Source organism: Cloeon dipterum, chromosome 1 (assembly GCF_949628265.1).
Source record: "Cloeon dipterum chromosome 1, ieCloDipt1.1, whole genome shotgun sequence".
Classification (NCBI taxonomy): domain Eukaryota; kingdom Metazoa; phylum Arthropoda; class Insecta; order Ephemeroptera; family Baetidae; genus Cloeon; species Cloeon dipterum.
The window spans coordinates 20,050,618-20,071,647 of NC_088786.1; the positions used below are offsets into that span (position 1 = coordinate 20,050,618).

General features: G+C 39.7%; 4 protein-coding genes across 6 annotated transcripts; 2 read left to right on the plus strand and 2 right to left on the minus strand.

Annotated features, from left to right (window-relative positions):
• Nucleotides 1-1,151: 1,151 nt before the first annotated feature.
• On the minus strand, nucleotides 1,152-6,678 carry sbr (small bristles). 2 transcript variants are annotated; one of them, XM_065496677.1, is made up of 9 exons: nucleotides 6,267-6,678; nucleotides 5,189-5,559; nucleotides 5,029-5,133; nucleotides 4,213-4,351; nucleotides 3,966-4,159; nucleotides 3,374-3,768; nucleotides 2,760-2,928; nucleotides 2,001-2,302; nucleotides 1,152-1,400 (listed from the first exon to the last, which is right to left on the minus strand). In XM_065496677.1, exons 1-9 carry the CDS (start codon nucleotides 6,337-6,339, stop codon nucleotides 1,298-1,300), a joined length of 1,851 nt encoding a protein of 616 aa, XP_065352749.1. In that variant the 5' UTR covers nucleotides 6,340-6,678; the 3' UTR covers nucleotides 1,152-1,297. The 2 variants fall into 2 exon arrangements, with proteins under 2 accessions (XP_065352749.1, XP_065352748.1); XM_065496676.1 differs by having other exon boundaries at nucleotides 5,189-5,586.
• Nucleotides 6,679-7,501: 823 nt separating this feature from the next.
• On the plus strand, nucleotides 7,502-8,958 carry LOC135937012 (replication termination factor 2). Its single transcript, XM_065480070.1, has 2 exons — nucleotides 7,502-7,661; nucleotides 7,717-8,958. Exon 2 carries the CDS (start codon nucleotides 7,718-7,720, stop codon nucleotides 8,633-8,635), a length of 918 nt encoding a protein of 305 aa, XP_065336142.1. The 5' UTR covers nucleotides 7,502-7,661; nucleotide 7,717; the 3' UTR covers nucleotides 8,636-8,958.
• raptor lies at nucleotides 8,890-18,894 on the minus strand. Of its 2 annotated transcripts, none has more exons than XM_065480057.1 (24): nucleotides 18,775-18,894; nucleotides 18,114-18,250; nucleotides 17,951-18,053; nucleotides 17,282-17,670; nucleotides 16,108-16,265; nucleotides 15,998-16,057; nucleotides 15,842-15,942; nucleotides 15,650-15,783; nucleotides 15,085-15,273; nucleotides 14,836-15,030; nucleotides 14,703-14,777; nucleotides 13,840-14,241; nucleotides 13,144-13,273; nucleotides 12,823-13,008; nucleotides 12,160-12,305; nucleotides 12,021-12,103; nucleotides 11,362-11,449; nucleotides 11,155-11,309; nucleotides 10,935-11,105; nucleotides 10,345-10,607; nucleotides 9,969-10,142; nucleotides 9,749-9,914; nucleotides 9,463-9,579; nucleotides 8,890-9,401 (listed from the first exon to the last, which is right to left on the minus strand). In XM_065480057.1, the coding sequence occupies exons 1-24, from the start codon at nucleotides 18,824-18,826 to the stop codon at nucleotides 9,185-9,187; spliced, it is 3,891 nt and encodes a 1,296-aa protein (XP_065336129.1). In that variant the 5' UTR covers nucleotides 18,827-18,894; the 3' UTR covers nucleotides 8,890-9,184. The 2 variants fall into 2 exon arrangements, with proteins under 2 accessions (XP_065336129.1, XP_065336118.1); XM_065480046.1 differs by having other exon boundaries at nucleotides 9,969-10,157.
• A 140-nt stretch (nucleotides 18,895-19,034) lies between these two features.
• Nucleotides 19,035-21,002, plus strand: l(2)k09848 (lethal (2) k09848). Its single transcript, XM_065491866.1, has 7 exons — nucleotides 19,035-19,279; nucleotides 19,334-19,574; nucleotides 19,629-19,818; nucleotides 19,872-19,973; nucleotides 20,022-20,119; nucleotides 20,172-20,367; nucleotides 20,719-21,002. Exons 1-7 carry the CDS (start codon nucleotides 19,216-19,218, stop codon nucleotides 20,956-20,958), a joined length of 1,131 nt encoding a protein of 376 aa, XP_065347938.1. The 5' UTR covers nucleotides 19,035-19,215; the 3' UTR covers nucleotides 20,959-21,002.
• The last annotated feature ends 28 nt before the right edge of the window (nucleotides 21,003-21,030 follow it).

The following is a 21,030-nucleotide window of genomic DNA, read 5'->3' on the forward strand; positions in this document are numbered from 1 at the left end:
CAACAATGAGAGTGTAGTGCCTGCCACAAAAGAGTAAGGAAACTTGAACAAACATCGCTTGCTTACAGCGATTTTTTAGGATGGCGCCCCTAATTCAGTTAGTGGAAGTCAAGACGAGTCAATTCTGATGGTTAGAACCCGAGATTTAGAGTTGAAATTATTTGCAAATCACGAAATTTCGCTATTTCTCGTAAACAAAAATAGAGCACCACTGAAAATTTTTCATACAAGCTCACAATAGCACAACTTTTAAGCACATTTTAAGAGTCCAAAAATCTTGAGCTCATTCCAAAATGTTAATCAAGATCCAAAAGTAAAATTGACCTGGACCTAGGTCATCAAATTTGATGTTAGATTTGTTTGGATCGGTGAGAGGAATAAAAAACACAACCTCTTGAAATTTCACCATGGGAGATGAGCTACTGAGATTTTGAAGTTTACTACCACCGTAAATCCCATAAAAATGAATATTCCTACCACGGAATTTGTAGACACTAATCTATGGTGAATTTCGTTGATTTTGCTTTACCTCATGCCAATTTTGTCTTCTGACCAGTGATTTTATTTTGCCTACCCACTCTGATAGCGAAGAAGGCACTGCCTTGAATGATTTTTCGTATTTTTTCAAAACAATCAAAGTGTATGATTTTTTAGCATCTATTTATTTGATGTCGTTCCAGACATAGTCGTAGCACTTCGTTGTTTAGAATTCCCAATAAAATTATGTGCTGTGAATTGCTGGAGCCATATCTCTTTTTCGTTTTTACATTGTTTAATTTTTGTGATTATCTCTGCTAAGCAAGGCGGCATCGATCTGCCCAAGCGACGGCAATTTAATTGACCCCACTATTAAAAAGCTCATTACAGGCCGGGCATAATGAGTGGAGAGAACCGAGAGAGGAGGCGGCCGGGTTTCATCTTCTCATGCGCGAAGTCAATTACAGCCGCGCCCTCTCGCATTGGCAGCGCAAAACTTTAAATTGGCGGCGCGCGGGGGCAAACTTTGCACGAGCAAAGTTAATAAAGCGTTCCAGGCAACTTTGCTTGCATTATTAGATAAGTTTGGGCTTTGTAGTCGCAGCGGGCGTGGCGGCTATTGTGGCCTCGCGATGAATTACGCGGCGCAGGGGCTTTTAATCAAACGCTTTGCTTGGCTCCGTATAAAATTATTATTCACTCGCATAAAGTACACAAACCTCAGGTTGGTGCGTTCATTTAAATTATACTCGCAAACATACAACTTGTAGTCAAAATCATCGCTCATTTAATAGTCCTTTCAAACATATCTTGTGTCCATTTAAATCTTGATAAATGCTTCTTGCGGGATCCTCCCTTCTTGGTTCAACCTTGTAAAAACTTCTAACGACCTTGGCACGTCCCAGGCGGTTTCCTCTAGGCACCTGAAGGCACAACAGCGTTCATGATATCAAATTTAAATGCGCAAAAGTGGATACGTACGGCAAAGCATGCCAGAACAGGAAATCAAACAGGTCAAGAAAAAGGACAAGACGGAACTTAAAGTTTAGTGGAGGAATTTCTTGAAAATACCACATGATTATTTTAGACGTTCGAATGTTATGCAAAACAAAATTTCTCTGACAAGGACTTGATACTTTAGTTTCTAGCCTTTTCAAATTTAATTCACGTGCAGTAGTGAAAAATTGGACAGTTTTGCTTAATTTCGGCTTGCAAACACTATTCAATGAAACAAATTGATTGGTGGGTCATATTTGCCACTCCGGGAAATATTCCCAAGAGGGTTCTTTCCAGATTTTGTTAGTTTTGAAACTAAACATTTTCCTTTTACGTCCTTTCCTCTTTTTACACATGCTGTTAACAATTTTATTGCAATGAAAACCGGAGTAAATATTCTGATTGTGTCTGAAGAGTAAAAAGCTTGTCCACCCTTTTGCCATAACCGATCCTGATCACTCTATTGTCTATCAAGCACTAGTTTGAAAGTAAATTTACATGCACTAAAGAAACAAAAAGATTCGTACTTTTGCGACCATTCAGTGTTCATTCCTGTCTGCGCGGAAAAGCTCTGCACCACCTCCAACTGGTTAATGGCCGCGACTGGAGGCTTGGGGGCGACTGCAGCCACCGGCAGCGGCACCGCCACAAAACACTTTTTGATTTGGTTCTGCGTAGCGTTCGTCACATGCATCATGTCATTCACGATAGCGACGCCTGCATCAGAGAGTAGCAGCACGAATTTGCGGTAGAAGTGCCGGTGCGGTTCGCCCTTCACGTCAGGCTCCTTGAATACGCCCGTTAAGCTGAAGATTAGCATCAGCTTGGCCTGAAATGCATGAATACACAAAATAAATTAGATAAGTTTATTTGAAGACAGTGAAAAGAGAGAAAATGTCTTTTTAGAAGCATTAATTGTACTGGGAGTGATTTTATTTAAAATATTATTGTTTTGTCTGTGGATAAAATTTATAGTCAAGTTTATTAACTGTAAAATACCTACGAGACAAAAAATAAGCGAGAAAGAAGGTTGAAAAACTGGTTCTCTCCTTTGAGTTGTTTAAATTATATTTAATAATTTGTGTTGGGACAAGATAGCTTGAATAGATAAAATTGGCAGTAGTTAATCAAAACAGTTTTGTAGGGAGAAACATCAGGTTTATCAAATAGAAATTTGTAAATTTAACTTTAAAAAATGGGAAAGAACAGTCGACTCTTCTGTTGAAAGCGGAAGGCACTGCTCTACCCTAGACATTTATGATTTTTTTTTTTCAACGAGAGCTTACATTAAAGATGGAAAGATCTAGCGTGAAGGAGGCTGGGTCGTGCTGCGTGCGCGGTAGCGTGCACAGGAACTCTGAAATCTCAGTTTTTCCTTTCTTGATCAGTTCCTCTCTCCTATCGTGGCCATTCACCCGCTTCAAATTTCTGTTATGGCTAAGGTAGTCGTTCAATCTGAAACCAATTAAGTCGTAAACATCAAAATTAGCAACAGCCGGCTTTTTTTAATGCAAGAAATTTCCCAGTTGATGGGAATTTTCAGCATTTTTAGCTGTACATTCTTGGACTATTGAAAATTTTGCAAGATTAAAAACTAAAGGGTGGATTTTATATTGTAGCTAAGTTTTTCTCAATAGAGAATAATGTGAAAAATTATTACAAAACCCTTAAAATTTCATTGACGAATGTAAACTATTGAATCAAATAGAAGTGATGAATATGGCACAAATTCTTCAGCAAAAAATACATACGCTTGGAAATATAAATTGCCAAGGCTAGTTTTCGGCCCTGGTCACAAATGACTTGCCAAGTACATAAAAAAAAATAAAAAAAAATAACCCATGCATAGGCTCTATTATTCTTCCTCTTCAATCATTTTTCTTATGAGTGAAAATAGTACCTAGTTGCGTTTTGTTGAGTGGGTGGAGTGTTGTACGCAGTGGTGAGTGAAAAGACTGCTGTGTCGTGGTAGGCGTTGATCAAGCCCGATCTGTCTATGCTGTCGTATAAGCCAAAGTACTGCTTGACAAATTCAAGAGTAATGTCTCTGCCTTCCTCTGAGCACAAAAAGCTGCTGTGCGACTCAGGCAGGTCGACCTTCTTCTCCTCAAGATCGAATCCGATGGCAGGGGTCAAGTCCACACCGTCTAGTCTAACAAGTTTGGGGAACATTTTCTGCACAGCACTTTTATAGTCAGTCTTGGAGTCGAATTTCCGACAGAGAATGTTTCCCTCCAGGTTAAGTTCTATGAGGGGAAGTCCTTTAATGATATTCAGCGAATTGAGGCCCGTGAACTGCAATAATAGATACATTTTTGTCTTAAATCAATCAATATGAGAATTTTTGGGATTTAATTGTTATTTTTTCAGGGCTTTCCTGCTCGAGATTTTTAATTTTTGCACATTATTTCTATTAGATTTAATCCATCTATTGCCTTTGAAATCCAGACACATTTTATTTAATAAATTTTCATATGACGTGAGTTACTTACTCTGTTCTTTCCAAGATAAAGAATTTGAAGATGTGGTGCTCTTCTCGCCAGGCTGCTCAGAGTCTCGGTGACACTCATGCAGTTATGGTCAAGATTCAAAGCTTGAAGAGTGGGGATGTGCTCTCCGATGACCTCGAGGATGACAGACATCACAGGCGGCCGTGAAATGGCACAACAGGAATCCTCTACAAGCTCTGCAAGCCCTCAGTTTTCATTAACCTGTCTGGGCCACTTCTTAAATACTTACCCGGGTCAGCGTGAAATCTTGTAAGATCGAGTGCTTTCGTTTCTGTGTTGTATCTGGACACCATGACCATTTTTATTTTCTCCTTCAATCTGTCTGTGAGAGCGACTTTTGGTGTGCAAGGTGAAACTCGGATAAAAACCTGCATGAAAAGATTTAATTTTGTTAAACTAACCAACCAACAGTCAAGTAAATATATAACTTGACTAATAATTTGTGTGATAGCCTAAACAAATAATAAATAATTAATTTATCAGGGATGCGGCAAAATTATGAAATTTGTGTTTGGTTTTTTTATATAAGTATGATGGAAATATTTTGATTCAATGATTTTAGCGATTGACGGGAATTAAAAAAAATAACCAAGATATTAAAATATGGTTTTAGTTCAATTTAGATTATATTTAGTAATTTAGTTTATCAACAGTGTTTGATGAGGCAAATCAATTGGTGGGACATTTCTGACATTCCGAGAAACACTCTAATTTGTACCTGGCATTGTATTTTCTTAATAGAAACTAGAGGCAAAATGAATTTTAAAAGCTAAGGAAATTTCCTACTTTTAAATGTTGTAATGGATATTTTGAATCGTTTTTATTTGAGAAAAAATAATAAGACAATAGAGAATAAGAAAGATTATTTTAACTTTATCCCAGAGACTCAAATGTAACTACATGACCTAGCATTCAGCTCAGAAATTTGAAATGGTATTATCTAAAACCATGAATGAGCTATTTGCAATTTTCAATGCCAAAGTAAAATTTTCAGAGATTTTAAGTTAAATAAAAAGTCTCGTCGCCAAGAACAGTAAGTTTGTACCTTGGTGTCACCAGTGAGAGTCATCTGTTTGTCAGCCCGCATCACAGCCTCAGCAGCTGCATAGTCGTCGATGTAGAAAAATGAATCGTGCTCCTCAATTTGGTACTACAATTTAATTGATTAATAAAAACGAGCATGGCAGACATACGACAAAACTCACATAGATGGGAATAAGCTCAGTAGGCGCAACGAAATTTTTGAGGCTGGCCAAGAGGAAACTCTTGTCATGGCTGGCGCCATTGATGATCAGGGCACGGAACCAGCCCGTGTGGTTCTCAAGCCGGCCCTTGCCCGGCCCTTGGAAGCTGCGGCCGCCCTTGCCGTGCCTGTTGAAACCGCCTCGCCGCTGGCTCGTACCCTCGCCAGACATCTGGAAGTCTTCATCGTTCAGCAGCCGCTCCTTCAGCTTTCGGTAGTCCTTGCGGCTGTGCTTGTTCAGTCGGTTGGACTTTGGAAACGAAACTCGACGGTTCTGGTCTCCTCCTCCCTGACGGTTGCCATGGTCTCCTCCGCCCTGACGGTTGCCATGGTCTGCAAAAGAGTCAACCAGTTTTGGATCTGAAAGATTTAAATTTTAAATAAAATTTAATAGGTCACCACCTCTGTTAAATGTTAAATCATTTGACAAAGGCGGTTGTATTGATGGAAAATCGGTCTTTTATTTGAGAGAAATCTGATCACCTAGAAAATATGGATTAACGAAATTAAATCAGTAATTTGCTCTGATAGCCACTCTCCGAATAAAATTGCCAAGGGTTGAAAGAGTTTTTGGACCGAGAAATTAGACTATTTTAAATCGAAGTGATTGCTCAAATAACCGGTAACGCCATTCACCTTGTATACAGTTAGTGCAACAAACATGGCGTGCAAAGTCTAAACTTGAATTAGAAAAATAAAAACACGCCTGAATTCAGAACTCTCTGCAACTTGAGCAGTGGTTTCATGAACGAACAAGTGCAAGCTGGGATTTCAATAGAGAACCACTCTGTTATTCAAATTTAAACGAATATTATACACATCAGAAAACACATTGCATTGGATGATTAAAAGCAAACGTGAAATTTCAATAATAAAAATAAATACAATCATTCAAGTACCACATCGTTGCTAGAGACCAAAACATGGTTAAAAAAAGGTAATAACCGATAATAACTAATTAAAGGCCAAAGTTGTAATAATAGGCGACTCGCTAGCATTTTGGTTGAAAGTTTGAGCAAAAATTTTTGTACCCAACATACCATAATATCCTGCTGGCTTGTTGTGGCCCTGGCGTTTCCAGTTGTTATTTCCTTTGTTTGTGTAACGCGGCATTTTGATAAAACGCGGATTATTCAAAAGGGTTCAATTAAGGGCTGTTCCGAGATGAGTTGTCCAGGAGCAGTAGGTGACCATCACTCATGTGAACGGCCGACTCGATCTTGAGGCGCTGGAATCGCTGAACTCGATCGCCCAGGCTTGGGAGCCTCAGGAATCCGAGATACAGTGAGCTGGACAGCGGCCGGCCACAGTTCAAATCCTGTCTAACCACAAGTGATGGTTAAATCACATGCAAAGATGCGGATTGCTCTCGAGAATTCTGGTCAAGGCAAGGCAGTGGCGAAAAGCAAGGAATAAACGAAATGCGACTGTGCGTGTACCCCGTGCTGTTGCTGCTTCTGTATCCCTACTTCTTCCTCTTCCGTAAGGAGAGTAGAGACTAGGAGGCGACATTCGGTATCAAGCTGATACCCTACTATATGCACGCCAGCTTTATTTGCACGGTGTTAGTATGTTGCTAAGCAACGCGACTGATTCCTAGTAAACAATCAGTCTAACAATGGGTCGCAATATCGATAATCGCAGGAAAGCCCCGAAATATCGCGTTCGGGACGGATACAGACCTTCGGACAGTCGGATGGATCGCCAATAAGAGCAAAAGTCTTCAGGTTAGTCTGTTGTGTTTGCACACCTAGTGCACACTAGACGAAGCTTGTTTAGTTCACCTACTAACATGACTCGCGGCTGACACTTTTGCTGTTATTGGCGATCCATCCGACTGTCCGAAGGTCTGTATCCGTCCCGAACGCGAGATTTCGGGGCTTTCCTGCGATTATCGATATTGCGACCCATTGTTAGACTGATTGTTTACTAGGAATCGGTCGCGTTGCTTAGCAACATACTAACACCGTGCAAATAAAGCTGGCGTGCATATAGTAGGGTATCAGCTTGATACCGAATGTCGCCTCCTAGTCTCTACTCTCCTTACTCTTCCGTCTTCCCTCCCCTCCTTTCTTTACTGCTCCGCGCTGCAGTTGCGGCGTGAGCTTCAACTAGATACAGTAGGACTGGCGCACTGACTCCGTATAGCCCGCTAAATTTAAATTAATATAATATAGATAGCTGATAGCTCTCCAAGTCCATAGCAACAACGAAAATTTGCGCCTTTCTGTCCTGGTGCGCTTGTTTAAGTTCGTATCGTCGTCTCTTTTGTAAAATTCAAGGAGCATAGAGTATGAGTATACACATCGGCCCAACTAGAAAAAGAAAAGTACAAACAAGTTCTAGGCACTAGGCAGAAACAAAAACAAAGTCCAGAGAAAGGAAAGTTGTGCCCCATTGAGACGTATAATATTTCACAGGACCAAACCACTAAAGTAAGCATAGGGCTGCATTATTTGATCCTTTGATTTTAACCAAATTATTTTGTAGGATGGGTTGTGACGGTGGCACCATTCCTCGCCGAGATGAGCTTGTTCGTCTGAAGAAAAAAAAGGAGCAGAAAGACAAGGAATCAGAACTGTCATTTCGCTGGAGGCACTGTGCAATTACGCAGCAACCCCTACAACAACCAATTGTAGCGTGCGGACAAGGTCGACTGTACAGCAAGGAATCAGTGCTGGAAGGGCTGCTGGACCGAAGCAAAATGCCCGCGGTGGCGCAGCACATTACCTCGCTGAGGGACGTTAAAGAACTCAATCTTACGCCTAATCCTGCATTCGCCATCAAAGCTAATGGCGAGAAGGGTGAGAGTGGACACTTCCGCGACCCTAGGGAGAGTCCGTACGTTTGTCCGGTGATCGGGATTGAGTTCAGCGGAAAATTCAAATTTGTTTTCTCGTGGAACTGCGGCTGTGTCGTTTCAGAGAAAGCAATTAAGGAGGTGCCTACATCTGTGTGTCATAAATGCCAGAAGCCCCTTCTGAACGAGGATCTCGTGTACCTAAACGCCGAGGGCGAGATCCTGGAGCGGATGGTCAAGCAGATGGAGGACCGCAAGGCCAAGCTGAAGGCCAGCAAGAAAAGTAAGAAGGGCAAAGCCCCGGAGGCCACTGTTACGAGTAGTGAAGAGGCTGTCCAGCCTTCGACCTCGACTTCGATGGAGCCAGAGGAGGATGAAAAACTGAAGAAGGGCAGCAAGCAACAGAAAAGAGTTCGTTCGCCTGACAGGACGAAGGCTAAGGACCTTGAGAAGCTGACAGATCCGGCCTACAAGAAGGCCAAGTCTGAGTACAGTGTGGCCAACGACAACAAGGCTTCGGCCGTGTACAAATCTCTGTTCACAAGCCACAATGACGCTAAAAATCAGACCAAAGCCCACTGGGTAACATACAATCCCTTCTATAATTAATGTAAATTTGTATTGCAAAATACTAAAAAATTATTCTTATCTTTATATTTTCTCTTTAAACTGGAAATTGGCTTCCATTTTCCCAGACCGCCGTTTAGTTTTTCAAGAAATTAGGCATAATTTAACTTGACCTAATTTGACTATTGTACATTAAAGAGTTCAATTGGATCTAAATTTCACAAGCAAAAAACTCAATGAACCACATGTTCAAGCTATAAATGTAAAATGTTGAAGGTAAAATCCATGGGCACATGTCGTGTTTGAATGTGATTTATTCGTAAGATGATTTTAAGCATTGCAAAATAAAATATGTGGAAATTCAATTCGCATTTTATAATTTTTCTGGCCTAATTTTAGTTTAACAACAGTTGAGTAGTAATTAAGCATCCAAATATCTAGGAATTGCTAGCACTTACTTAGCAGAATAGAGCTCTCAGACAAAGTAAATGATGAGAATAATAACGGAAAACAACACTTCTGTGGTGGCTAACCCAATAGCGGATAAAACGAATCATATATATTGTAGTCTTCCAGTAGCATAATCTTATTTCATCTGCGTGCATTATCCTGGCCGTAAACTCTAATCGAGTTGTCCGCCGATCCAGCTGCGAGCAGTACCCTGAGCGGATGGAAGGTGAGACACGTTGCTGGTCCCAATCGTTGTCCTCGGAAACCTTCTTGGTAACGAATCGAGCCGATGTCCGAATTAACTAATTTGGTCGTCCCAGGAATTGGGTAGACTCCAATGTACTGACTGATAGAGCCACTGCAGAGGCAAAAATTAGAATTGCCAGCGAATTTCACTTAATTTAATATTCATTTCTTACTAGCAGAATATGTCTGCGTTCTGGTGAACGGCCATCTTGCCTATTCCTTGATTTAGGTGAATGCTAGCTATGGCACTGTGTCTGCGAAGGTCAAACAGTTTTACGTCTCCCGCTTTGCTGAAAATTTAAAGTTTTTAAAGTTAATTTTGCCAGGACTGTGAATTTATATTTATTTTCATTAGATTGTCAGATTATATTTTTTTGGTTAAGTAGACCATTTAAAAGGTAGCTAAAATTCTGTTCAACCGATTGGAAGCAAACTAAGAATAATTTAGAAATATTATACCATCCAGAAACAAGGCCGCCCATTGAAGTGGCCTTGCGCAAAGAGAGGCCAATAACACAGTTGGTGTGTTCCCTCCATGTCATGACCCTGGCTTCGTGAGGTGACAGCCTCCAGTCAAACAATCGAACAGATCCGTCACCGCAACCAGCTGCTAGAAGGGATTCTCCTGCGAATTTCAAGCTGGGTTTAAGAGAACTCTACTTAAATACTGCTTCATTACCTGAATAGTCAGGAGCCAGACAACAGACAGCCGAACTGTCAGTGCCAATTGGCAGGTCGTATATTTTTTTCTCCGTTGTTACATCCCAGAGGCGAACATGTCTTGAGGCCAGGTCACCAGTGACTGCGAGCCGCTTGTGTTTCTGTATCCAACCGGCGACAAGACCAAATGATGCTGAAGGAGGAGAATCTGATTAAAAATTAGATGGGAAAGTTGAGACGGACTGATGAGGGGAATGCCAAAAGGGGGAACGTTTTTATCCAGACTTTACTACCATTTTATAATTTTTAAAACACAAACACAAGACAACCCTACTAGCATTATGTGAAAATGACGTTGTCCCAATTTGTATCAAAAAATAAATCCCTCGACCTACCAGAATGGGTTTTTGGGTGTAGGGTGTTAGTTTGTAAACTGCTGATGGGATCGGTTAAGCCCTGCCACGCGGTGATGAGCGCCGCTTCCTCCTTGTTGTTGTAGGAATTTTTCCAGATTTTTATTGTGCCGTCGTCGGAGCCGACGAGGAGGAGTGGAAGTGCTTCTGCTTCGTTTAGCAATGCAATGCACGAAATTTTCGCGCCTCTCGCGTTCTTGTTGCTGCTGTAGGACAGTTTGGCACCACTTTGCCAGTCCCAGAGACTGTAGACAAAAATTGCATGTTATTTTTAAATTTAATAAAAGGAAACTCTGGCGATTTAGTTTTTGTTGATCTTATTTAATTCGTGTGAGGGATTTTCATGATGTGAATCTGGCAGCAATTTATTAAAAGTTAAATTTTTGCTCTAGTTTTGTTCATAAACAGTGTTTGATGAGACAAATCGGTCATTAACGAAATTAAAAAAAATGACAAATCTTCAATTAAGGGTTTAAAAGAAAAGCATCGCTTTGATAGAAGGAAAACTGGCTTTGAATTCGATTTTGAATCAATTTCCAAGTCAGCCTCAGCAAAGAGCGAATCTCTCTCACCTGAAATAGTCATTTCCAGTGACAGTCATCAAGGGTTCGTAGGCGTGCAGAGCTGCGCACTTCAAACCACCGGAATTTCTGCCCTGAAAGAGTAGCGCCTCCAGCTTTGAAGACATCACCTTTGACCTCTCTTCGTCTGCCTCTTGCTCCACTTCTTGGTTCCTCATAATTCTAGGGAAAACGTTCAATGGAGGCTAAATTGTTTATTTTTTCAGCAAACCTAAACTCAAAATCGCAATCCAAAACGGGAAGTTTGCGTTCTCTTTTGTTATTGATGCTTGGTTGTGCAAAGTAACGGCTGCTCCATTCCAAAAACTGCGTGGTGACCAAACACCGCATGCCATTCGTAATTTCCTTTGTACCTTCTTCATTGATCTATGATAGTTAAAATTGATAGATTTAATTAGGCTTCAAATTATATTCATACAGTTCCAGGAATGGGTTTCCTTCTCAAAGCACCTCTTGCACTGAAACGGGCCATGGAGGAGTCGTTCGAGGTTGGCGGAGATTCGCTCCTGAAAATGCAAATTCAATTGAATGGAAAATAAATAGAATTGGGATTCTTGGACGGTTTTTTATGTCTTACAGGCCGATTTTCTGACCAAAAAAATCAAGTTAACATTGCTCTCCCTTTCATAGCATTTTTGGAATTGAAAAAAGGGGGTTTATGTAAAATTAAGTCATTAACTATTTTACTCCAATTTTCTATATCCTTAAAACTGACATTAAAAATTTCCTCTTTAATATGGTATTTTAAAATCAATCATTAACTCAAATTAAGTAAACTGAACGAATTCATATTTCTGATAAGAATACTGTTATATATGATACTTCATATTAGAAGTTGTCGTAAATTTGGAAGAAAAAAGTATAACAAAAGAAAAGTACTGGATTTGAGATTTTAAGGCGAGTTTAAGGGCGATTAGATGACTTAAAGTGAGTCCCTGTAGTAATAAAATTTTATATTAATTTTGTTTCTTCCTCATCTGGTGTCTAAAAATAAATCAGATCAGAAAACTAATTATTCCGTCTTAAGATCCAAACCGTAAACACGCAAGAATTCGATGCTACTTTAAAATAACTTACACCATGAACGAAACCTTCCCAGACGGCGAAGCTGCAGGCGAGATAGAATACACTTCCCTGATGGAGGCCGTGTTTTCCCGAGCCTAGCCATGAAAAAAAACATTCAGCCACTATAAAACTACAGCACAGTTTATTTAACCTGTATCTTGATGTAGTCGACCACCTTTTTCGCCATAGCTGCGACCTCAGGGTGCGGATCGTGCTCCATGACTTGGAGTGCCTGCAGTTGTTTGACGTAGACGCTTGTCGTGGCCGACGTGCTAGCCAAGGCTGACGAGCTGCTGGCTGAAATTCGGCCACGGTGAGAAAAGTGATGCAGTGCGTTGGACATGACGAGTGTAAATATACAATAGGATTAAGGACAATTTAAAATTCTGAATGTTTTGTATGATGATTAGGAGTTTGCAAATAAATTGAGCCAGATTTATTGTTTAGTTCTGTTCTGGAAACCTGTACCTGAAGAAATGGGAGCTACAAAAGTAGAAATTTGTTTATGCAGTATATCCAATTATCAGAATTACATAACCTGTACGCCTTTAGAGTTACAACAGTTTGTCTCAAAGGAAAGTTGCTCCCAGTAAAAAATTGATCAAGTTATGAAAAAATAGAATAAAAATCAAAATTACGATAAAAAAATCCTACCGGTTTCCAGCAGTACCACATGACCTATCTGGCTGAAATTATTAGTAAAAAAAATATATTTGCCCTCTTTAACATAAAAAAAACATTACTTTAAATTGCCCTTTTAACTCATTGTAGAAACACAAAAAATGTATGATTTTTAAAAATTGTAGTCAATTACCAATGCTATTTAAGGATGAAGTGGATAAAACTCGTTTTATTTTGTCAGTCGGGACGTTATCCGATGGGGTAATGCCACTAACAGGTGCGTCCGTACCGAAAAAGTGTCCGGGTGAGAGGATTTTTAAACGATCACGGGAGGCAATGCGGCGCATTCCACTTAGGGGAGACAGCAGGCTACTTTCGGCTAAAATAATTCCAATTATGCTAGAGTGAAGTAATGAATTTTGCGAGATGATCTAGTCCGCAGAGCGAAAGGACCAGGTTAAAAGGAGGACAGTTATCAACACTGAAAGAGGTAAAAAAGCATTTCTAGAAGTACCTTGTGCTGGCAGAGGGCTCAAAGCGCCTTCTCGAAGCGATTTATTGTCATCTATTGGAGAATTAAGGAATGCTGCACAGAAAGACGCTTCAAAAATGAGGACCAGCCATTGCAGTGCGTTCAACATTTCCTGGAAAAATGTAACAAAATGAGTATTTCACCTGAATTGTTTAAAAAGCGGAATTTTTTAATTGTCATTTTATAAATTTTTCGAGATTATAAAAAATGGTCCAAAATTTCAAAATCAATTTTAAAAAAACTGGGTTTTGCTCAGTTAAGTTTTATAAGTAGACACTGAGACTAATCAATCGGTGGGTCATTTTTGACTTTGACGTTCATGGCAAAATTAAAATTTCCCGGATATTTAAATGTGACACACCGTTTCATTTTTACTGTCAAGCAGAGTATACCTGTCAAACAAAATCACGATTGAATTATAACCGGCTTCAAAATTAGATTTTTAATCATTTCCCAAGTGTAATCCAAAAATGGTTTTTAACTTCCAGAACTTCAAAAATGGTTAAATCCGTCAAATAAAAGTTTTATCCAAAAATCAATTACAAAAATTTAGCTGAAAATCGGAAAAAAATCTAGAATAATCTGATTAATATTATTGGTAAATCCAGTTTTAGCCAGTTCCTGTCAAAACCAGCTGTTTGAACTGTTAGCGTGCGCAATTGAAGTTGCGGGACCGACCTTTCTGACCAGCGGACTCATGTCCTGGCCCACAGTGGTGATCAGGGTCATGGCGACGTTGTGGTCGATTTTGTTGGCGTGCTCACTCCTCTCAGAGACGCTGGCGATAAAAGTGCCGAGTGCGTAAACCGCCGCAGCGCGAACCTCCGGCACAGGGTCCTTGAGCAATTGGTAAAGCTTTTCGTGGGCAGAGTCTCGCACGCCGCACCACCTGGCCGCCTCATGCCTCTCCCAAAGACGGCCCAACGCCAGCGCCAGCCACTGCCGCAGCCTCGCGTGGCTATTTTCCAGCTGCTCTAGGCAGATTGACACCAAAGATCCTTGCAGGGCCACTTCCTGACCAGCAGGGTAGTCTTGCACCATGCAGGCCAAAATAAATGCTGCGGTTGTACGATTCTCACTCTGAAATATATCAGGTTTTAAATGCATGGGCTTTTTATAGTTGATCTGAATTTTAATCCCACGCCATTGAAGTTTAAAAGGCAAAGAGCTGTAATTTCTAGAAAAGTGGTCAAGTTGAAATTAAGTTGAAATTTTTTAAATTTGCTTAGCAAAACGGTTTAAATGATCAAAGATTTTCATATTTTGACTAAAATTAGAGATTTTTTCAAAAGAAAAGTGCTTTAGGAAAATCGTGAGCTAAATATTGACCAGCTTTTGTTGAGAATTTTTAATTTTTTAAGATTTATTTCATAGAATCAAGCTTTAATGTGGCTATTTTAAGATTCTGGTGAGTTTGACCACTTTTAATAACATCTCTTCCAGTTAATTTGAAGGGGGAATATAATAATCCTGAAAATTAAAAAAAATAAGTTTATCCATTTTCTGAATGAATTTAGAAAGTTAAATTGAAAATTTCTTACACTCATAGTATAGTCTTGAAGCACCGATAAGAAATATTTGTGTCCACTGTCTCTCACAAGGTCGGACTGGCACGTCTGAAATAATGCAAATACATTAAAAAATGATAGCTGAAGAAAATGTATTCTCGCTTACTCTGTCAACAGCTAAAATCTTGGCCCAAATGAAAACAAGCAGCGGTCGCAACTCTTTGGCTGAGCTCTGAAGCAACTTCAACACGTAGGGGAATATTCCAACAGACAACGCCAGATTCACAGCCCACGGTCCCAGGTCGAGGAATTTTCCGAGCAGGTCCAATGCTCGAACCCTGTGCACCTGACTCAGCAGAACCTAAGAAAAATCAAATGCAAAATTGGCTTGATTCAAGATTTAAGGGAAATTTACTTGTAGGACAACAGGTAACTGCTCTGGAGGACTTCTGTCTTCAGAGCCGAGTGCGAGCCACACCTCAAACGCCGTCAGCTGCTCTTCAAAGAAATTTGAATGCTCAAATGGTGTATCATTGTTTAAAATGTCAGGCAGCTGCCCTAAACACAGGTCCAGGGCCAAATCCCAGGCTTGCCACATAGGATGCTGAAAATAGCAGAAATATCATGAGGTCAAATTTTTTAATTACATGATATTTATAATGATAAACACAGTTGTTACTTAATCAGGCAGATTTTTTGAATGTAGAAAAGCATCTGAGACATTTGCTGGTAATCAGATATTCTTTTTATTTCCAAAATTAATTTGAAGAATTGACGCCTTGTTTAACCAATTAGTTTATAAGGGTGTTTCCGGAGAACCCTGTCAAAAATCTGATGAAAAATTGCAATGCCTATTTTATTAATACAAAGTTATAGCTTGTAAATATTTGTAAATTTTCAAAAAGAATGCCACCGTCAAAAAAGCCAAAACATCGGCCAGATATTTATTACTATTTTATATTTTTGGTAACTGATTTTACCTGGTAAGTTGGCGGTAGACTAGGTGAAGAAACAGGAACACAATCGTACGACCGCATTATCCTCTCGGCTAGCAAAAAATTGCGAAACAAACTAGCCACCAGCAGATCTTGACGAAAAAGCTTTTGGAATAGTTCTGGAATATACAAAATTTCGTGAACACGTACTTAATGCAGGCGAAGGTGTAAACCTACCTCTTGGGAGTGTGTTCCAAGCTATAGTGTCAGTAATGGCAGTGAAAATCCAGTTGAGTTCTCCCAACATTGTACGTCTGTCGCTCAACTGGCCTGGCACTCTGCAATATATCAAATTGAAAATGTTTAAAAAGTTAAAAATGAATTCAAACTTACTTTTCGATGAGATCAAGAGTAACATTTGGCATTAAACTTTGTGTATTTTGCATGACGTACCTGAAGGGAAAAAATCAGTAAAAATTAGATCTTAGTGGGTCTGATTTTACCATTTCAGTGCTATTTTTATTGGTGTTGTAAGGCAGGCAGTAAATAAATCAGCAGGTAACTCAGCGTTCATAGGCAATATCTGGTTTTCGGCGCAAGCAGCTAGCTGTATGCAGTTTTTGAAGATGGCAGGCGGCACACCAGTACCTCTGTTACTCATCTATGAGGAAAATTATTAAAATTGATTATTAAAATTGAATTGAATGGTTCAAATTAAATTATCTCTTTGTGAAAGAACATTTATTTTTTATTTACATTTTTTACGTATTAAAAAAATAATATGTGTGTGTACTATGGCTCTTAGGAAACGCACTGAATGCCCACTATCTTGTTTCTGAGCACCGAAAGGTCAAATATGGGTCAAATTGCAAATATACTGAAAGCTCTAGATTTGACTGTTCCATTGTTGAAAAAATTTCGCTGTACAAATAAATAGAACCTGTCAGGCGTCGTTGAAGTGGCTACATTTATTGAAGTTTAACAATATCGATACCTGAGTGCTACCCTGACGCCAGGTATCAATTTATTAAATTTTCTGAAAGTCTTGTTCGACCTCAAGGGTGACCCCAAGCATGTTTCACAGGCAAAACTCAACTGATTGTGCAATTTTAATTTTCTTAATATTCACTCTAGCTCAAAATCATCCGTTTTTCAACCTTTGACCCTCTGTTTGTCAAACACTGAAATCTTTTCAACATCCTGAAATTTTCTAGGTACGTTACATACATTTGGGACAACATTTCATCCAACAATTAGAAAACAAATTAATGAGTTTGTTTAAGAGATATTCAAAATTTATTGATTCACTCAAAAACTACCAAAATTTGAAAATTAAAAAAAAAAAATACAAATTTATGGACGTTTGATTAGGAATATTTTGGCACAAAGCTTGATGTTTTAACTTCACTAGAACTAGAGATAATTTCAATGTTATAAGCTCCAAGAGCCTAATTTTAATTTTCCCAGACTTCACCCGGATTTTCTGTGAAAATGACGTCTCATGGAAACACCCAAACACGTCAAAAATGAGTTTTTCCCGGATATATGCCCCAATAAGAATCAATTACGTGTAAATTGAGTGATAAACCTCTAAAAAAAACAAATATTTCACTCATACAACACCAAAAGCTATAAAAAACGTCTCAAATTTGCAGCCCAAATGAAGATCAAACAAACCTCATATTCCTTTTCGTGCTGTTCAGCAAAATTGTTGAACGTTTTGACAATCATGCCAGCATTGGAGCAGTCATACACGTATATGGATGGAGATCCCATCCACGCTTGCAGATCGTACACAGACAGCGGTATGTACTGGGTGTAGGTCCTGTTGAAGACCCAAATCTCGCCGTTGGCCGTCGGCCGAGGCACTCCGTGGCCGTTGTAGTGCAACAGCACTCGCTCCTCCTTGGCGTTTCGACGCAGGGACGTGCACAGCTTCTTCACCTCCTCCATGGTGGGGTCCAGGCTCTGCTTGTAGCGCGCCCTCGGCTGCCACCGTTCATACTGGCTCTGCAGACTGGCGCCAATGCTTTCAAGGGCCTTTTGAGCACTCATTGATAGAGGATCTGCACAAATGAATTTTTTAATGTTTTAAATTTATGCAATTTTTATTGTTCTGGAGCATTGCTGATAGAAAAAACTGTCTAGTTGCCTAGGAAAAATAAAAATAATTCTGGAAATGACATGTTCTATTTTTTGTATTCAATCTTAAGAAATTTTCCGGATTTTAATAAAAAAAAATATAATAATTATTATTATCTTAGTTGCAAGAGTTAGTATGCATCAAATTATTTAAGGAAGCCGGAAAAAATGTGGTTATGCAGTAAAATATCTCCTTTTGCTCACCAATCCAGCACTCGAGTCTGGCGCAGGGCTGTGTTTTCACAATGTCTGGCGGGTCCACTCCGACGTTGAGGCAAAGGACCAAGGCAACACTTACGGTTTTCATCTGGAGTTGCAGAGACAAAGACTGAATAAAAGATTTTCGTAGCCGCCTCGATTAGCATACCCGCTCTTTCATGCGCCATGTGTGGTTGATTGTATTGATACCCTCGATGCTTTCTGTGTGACGTTTCTCAGAAAAAGCGACCAGAGAAAACGGCGCTGTTTCTGCAGAATTCGACTCATCGTCCATTATTAGAATGCCTAGGAAGAGCGAAATAATTATTTAAGAGAAGAATCGACGATGAATTGTGCTATTAGTGCAGGAACTAAAAAACACGTACGTATGTAACAAGAAAAAGAGAAACAAAAATTAAAAGAGGAAGGCGAGTTTATGTATGCAATGTTTCGTAACAAAGCTGTCAGACACAAAAAAGTAAGATAGTACAAAATAGGAAATGTTTATATGTATGAAGATAACATGAGTTGAAGAAGAGCGATTCGAGAAGGAAACAATCGGAAATTCAGCGTGCAGGATCAGAGCTAAGCAACCGCGATGATCGAAGGGGTTAATTGACTTTGAACCAACGATAATAAATTATTTATGTGCTAGCAGGACAGGCCCTCGTGAGGGGCACTACTTACTGCCGAGAGAGAAACTGCGTTACTTGAAGCTGCGACTCGGTCGACCGTCGTGACAAAATGCACAAAACATCAATAGCCGTGTATGGCAGAATTTAAGGCCTCCAAGCTAGCAATAGGAACAAACATATATGCCATGTATTTACCGAACAGTTGAGAAAAGGCCAAAATTCTATTAATTTCACGGCTAACCCCCATATGTTTATAACTCCGTAAATTCGAAAAAATATGCTCGAGGTTCGCCCACTAATGCCAGCCTCCGAGCTCTCATTGTCCGCTCAGGGACTGCATAAGCGCAAGCGCCGTGTTTGAAATTCGCGCTGTTCTATCAAGTTAGTTCCCCCACCCCTCAATCAACTTTAAGCTATAATGTATCATCGGTATCATCGTAAACACAAAACACATACCCACATGGCTATTGGCTGTAGCACCTAAGCCGCTAGACAACTTGGACAACTTCAGGAACATCATTCAGTTCTTTGTCTCTTGTTATTAATCGGGTTCGCACCGATTTTCTAAATTGATTGACTAGAATTCACGGCTTGAGAAGTTATCCTCACTACATCCCTTCAATATTTACTGGTACGATGGCTGTGTCTCTACCAGAAAATTTCAACGTGTTTGTTGGTGCCAAAACTGGCATCCTGAAAGGTGAGTGCCTTATTTTTCTTTGCAAATTACTTACTTTTTGAACCAAAATTCTAGGGATCTGCATGTTCGAGGGCTCTGATGCCTCTCTTGTTCAAAACATCCCCAAAGACCTGCGCACCTTGTCGCAGGAAAAAGAAATTACAGCGATGGCTTGGGGCCCTGAGGACGAAACTCAGGTTCTCATGGGACTTCAAAACCAATCAGTGCAAATTTATAACACTGCCAAAGGTCGTCTGAAAACGATTCCCGCTGAGAATGGTGAAGGGCCTATCGTTGGAGTTGCAAAATTCGGAGAGTAAGAGGATTTAAATTTAATTAAGAGTAGAATTTAATGATTTTCATTTCATAGACACCTTTTGACTGGTACTGCCTGTGGAACTGTCCGTCTGTGGGACAATCCAGGCAAAGAAATCAACACAGGAGGTCCTCTGGAAAGGTTGAGGGTCAAAGGAAACATAGTGGCCACCGGAGGCAAGAAAAACGACCTGAAACTCTGGGATGTAAATTCTGGTCTTACAAGCACATTCAAAGCCAAAAATGTATGGACTTGAACAAATTCTGGTCGATTTTTAATTATTTTTTCAATCCAAAGGTGCCTCATGACTGGCTTGAACTGGAAGTGCCCGTGTGGATTTCAGACATTGCGTTTATCCCTGACAGTGACAAAATTATTGTCTCCACTAGACACGGACATGTAATATTTAAAGTAAAAAAATTCCAAGTAATTAACTTTAAAATTCAGGTTCGGATTTACGATCCAAAAGCTCAGCGCAGACCTGTCTTTAACATGGAGTTCAAGGAGAAGGCCCTCACCTCCATCGCTGTTGGCCCAACTGATGGGTAAACTGAAGACCAGCAAAATTTTTGCTTTATGATAACAATTCCTTGATAGATTCGCCATCGTGGGCACTGCGATTGGACAAGTCTACAAGGTCGACCTGCGTCAAAAGGGCATGATCGCAGGTCACTACAAGGGCGTCAGGGGCAGCGTGCGAGAGGTCGCGTGTGTCAACAACAAGGTGATCACCGTCGGGCTCGACAGACACATCAGGGTGCACGACGCGGAGTCCAAACAACTCATCAAATCGGTAAATTTTATTTAAACAAATATTACAAGGGATTTATTTTTTATTTATTGGAGGAATTATTCAATTTGTGTTAGCCTTTGTGATGTGGAATTATTTTGATTTGAAAATTATAAGGATATACGGAAATTTGAGGAAAATAACCTAGTATTTAAAAATTGGTTTTTGCTCAAATTTGGTTTATACAAGGTTTATTAGAAAAATCGATCGGTAGTTCATTTTTTTTAAATCCGTGGAAATCCTGATTTTTTCTTAAAGGATTGATCATTAAACAATTTTTTTTAAATTTTGCAGCGTGTTAAAAAATCCAGGAACAGAAGTTTTTTTATTTTATGTCGTTGTTTTCTCCCCCAGGAATACTTGAAATCCAAGCTGAACTGCTTGCTGGTGAAGTCGAACTTTGAGCTGTACAAAAAGGTAGAGGAGCATGAAGTTGACGACGACGAGGTGGAAGTGAAGATTGAGGCAGGAGAAACAGAGATGGATGAGATTTTTGGCGCATTGGAGTCCGTCAATGAGCCATCAAAGAAAAATAGAAAGGGGATCAAAATTGCTGGCCTGAACATGCCGCCGACAAAGAAGCTGAAGCGGTGAAGTTGTGCAAATAATCTTTTAATATAAAATTATATTGTAAATAATTGCTTGTTTTTTTTTTAAATGAAAAAT

Coding starts and splice junctions, on each gene's coding strand:
- LOC135937012 (XM_065480070.1), top strand. CDS start 7,718: ATGGGTTGTGACGGTGGCACCATTCCTCGCCGAGATGAGCTTGTTCGT.
- sbr (XM_065496676.1), bottom strand. CDS start 6,339: ATGCCGCGTTACACAAACAAAGGAAATAACAACTGGAAACGCCAGGGC. Junction 2,303..2,759: donor TAGATCTTTCCATCTTTAAT/GTAAGCTCTCGT, acceptor CATGCATTTCAG/GCCAAGCTGATGCTAATCTT. Junction 1,401..2,000: donor AACACTGAATGGTCGCAAAA/GTACGAATCTTT, acceptor TTGTGCCTTCAG/GTGCCTAGAGGAAACCGCCT.
- raptor (XM_065480046.1), bottom strand. CDS start 18,826: ATGGGGGTTAGCCGTGAAATTAATAGAATTTTGGCCTTTTCTCAACTG. Junction 14,242..14,702: donor TTCAAGACTATACTATGAGT/GTAAGAAATTTT, acceptor GATATATTTCAG/AGTGAGAATCGTACAACCGC. Junction 11,450..12,020: donor GGGAAGGTTTCGTTCATGGT/GTAAGTTATTTT, acceptor TTGCATTTTCAG/GAGCGAATCTCCGCCAACCT.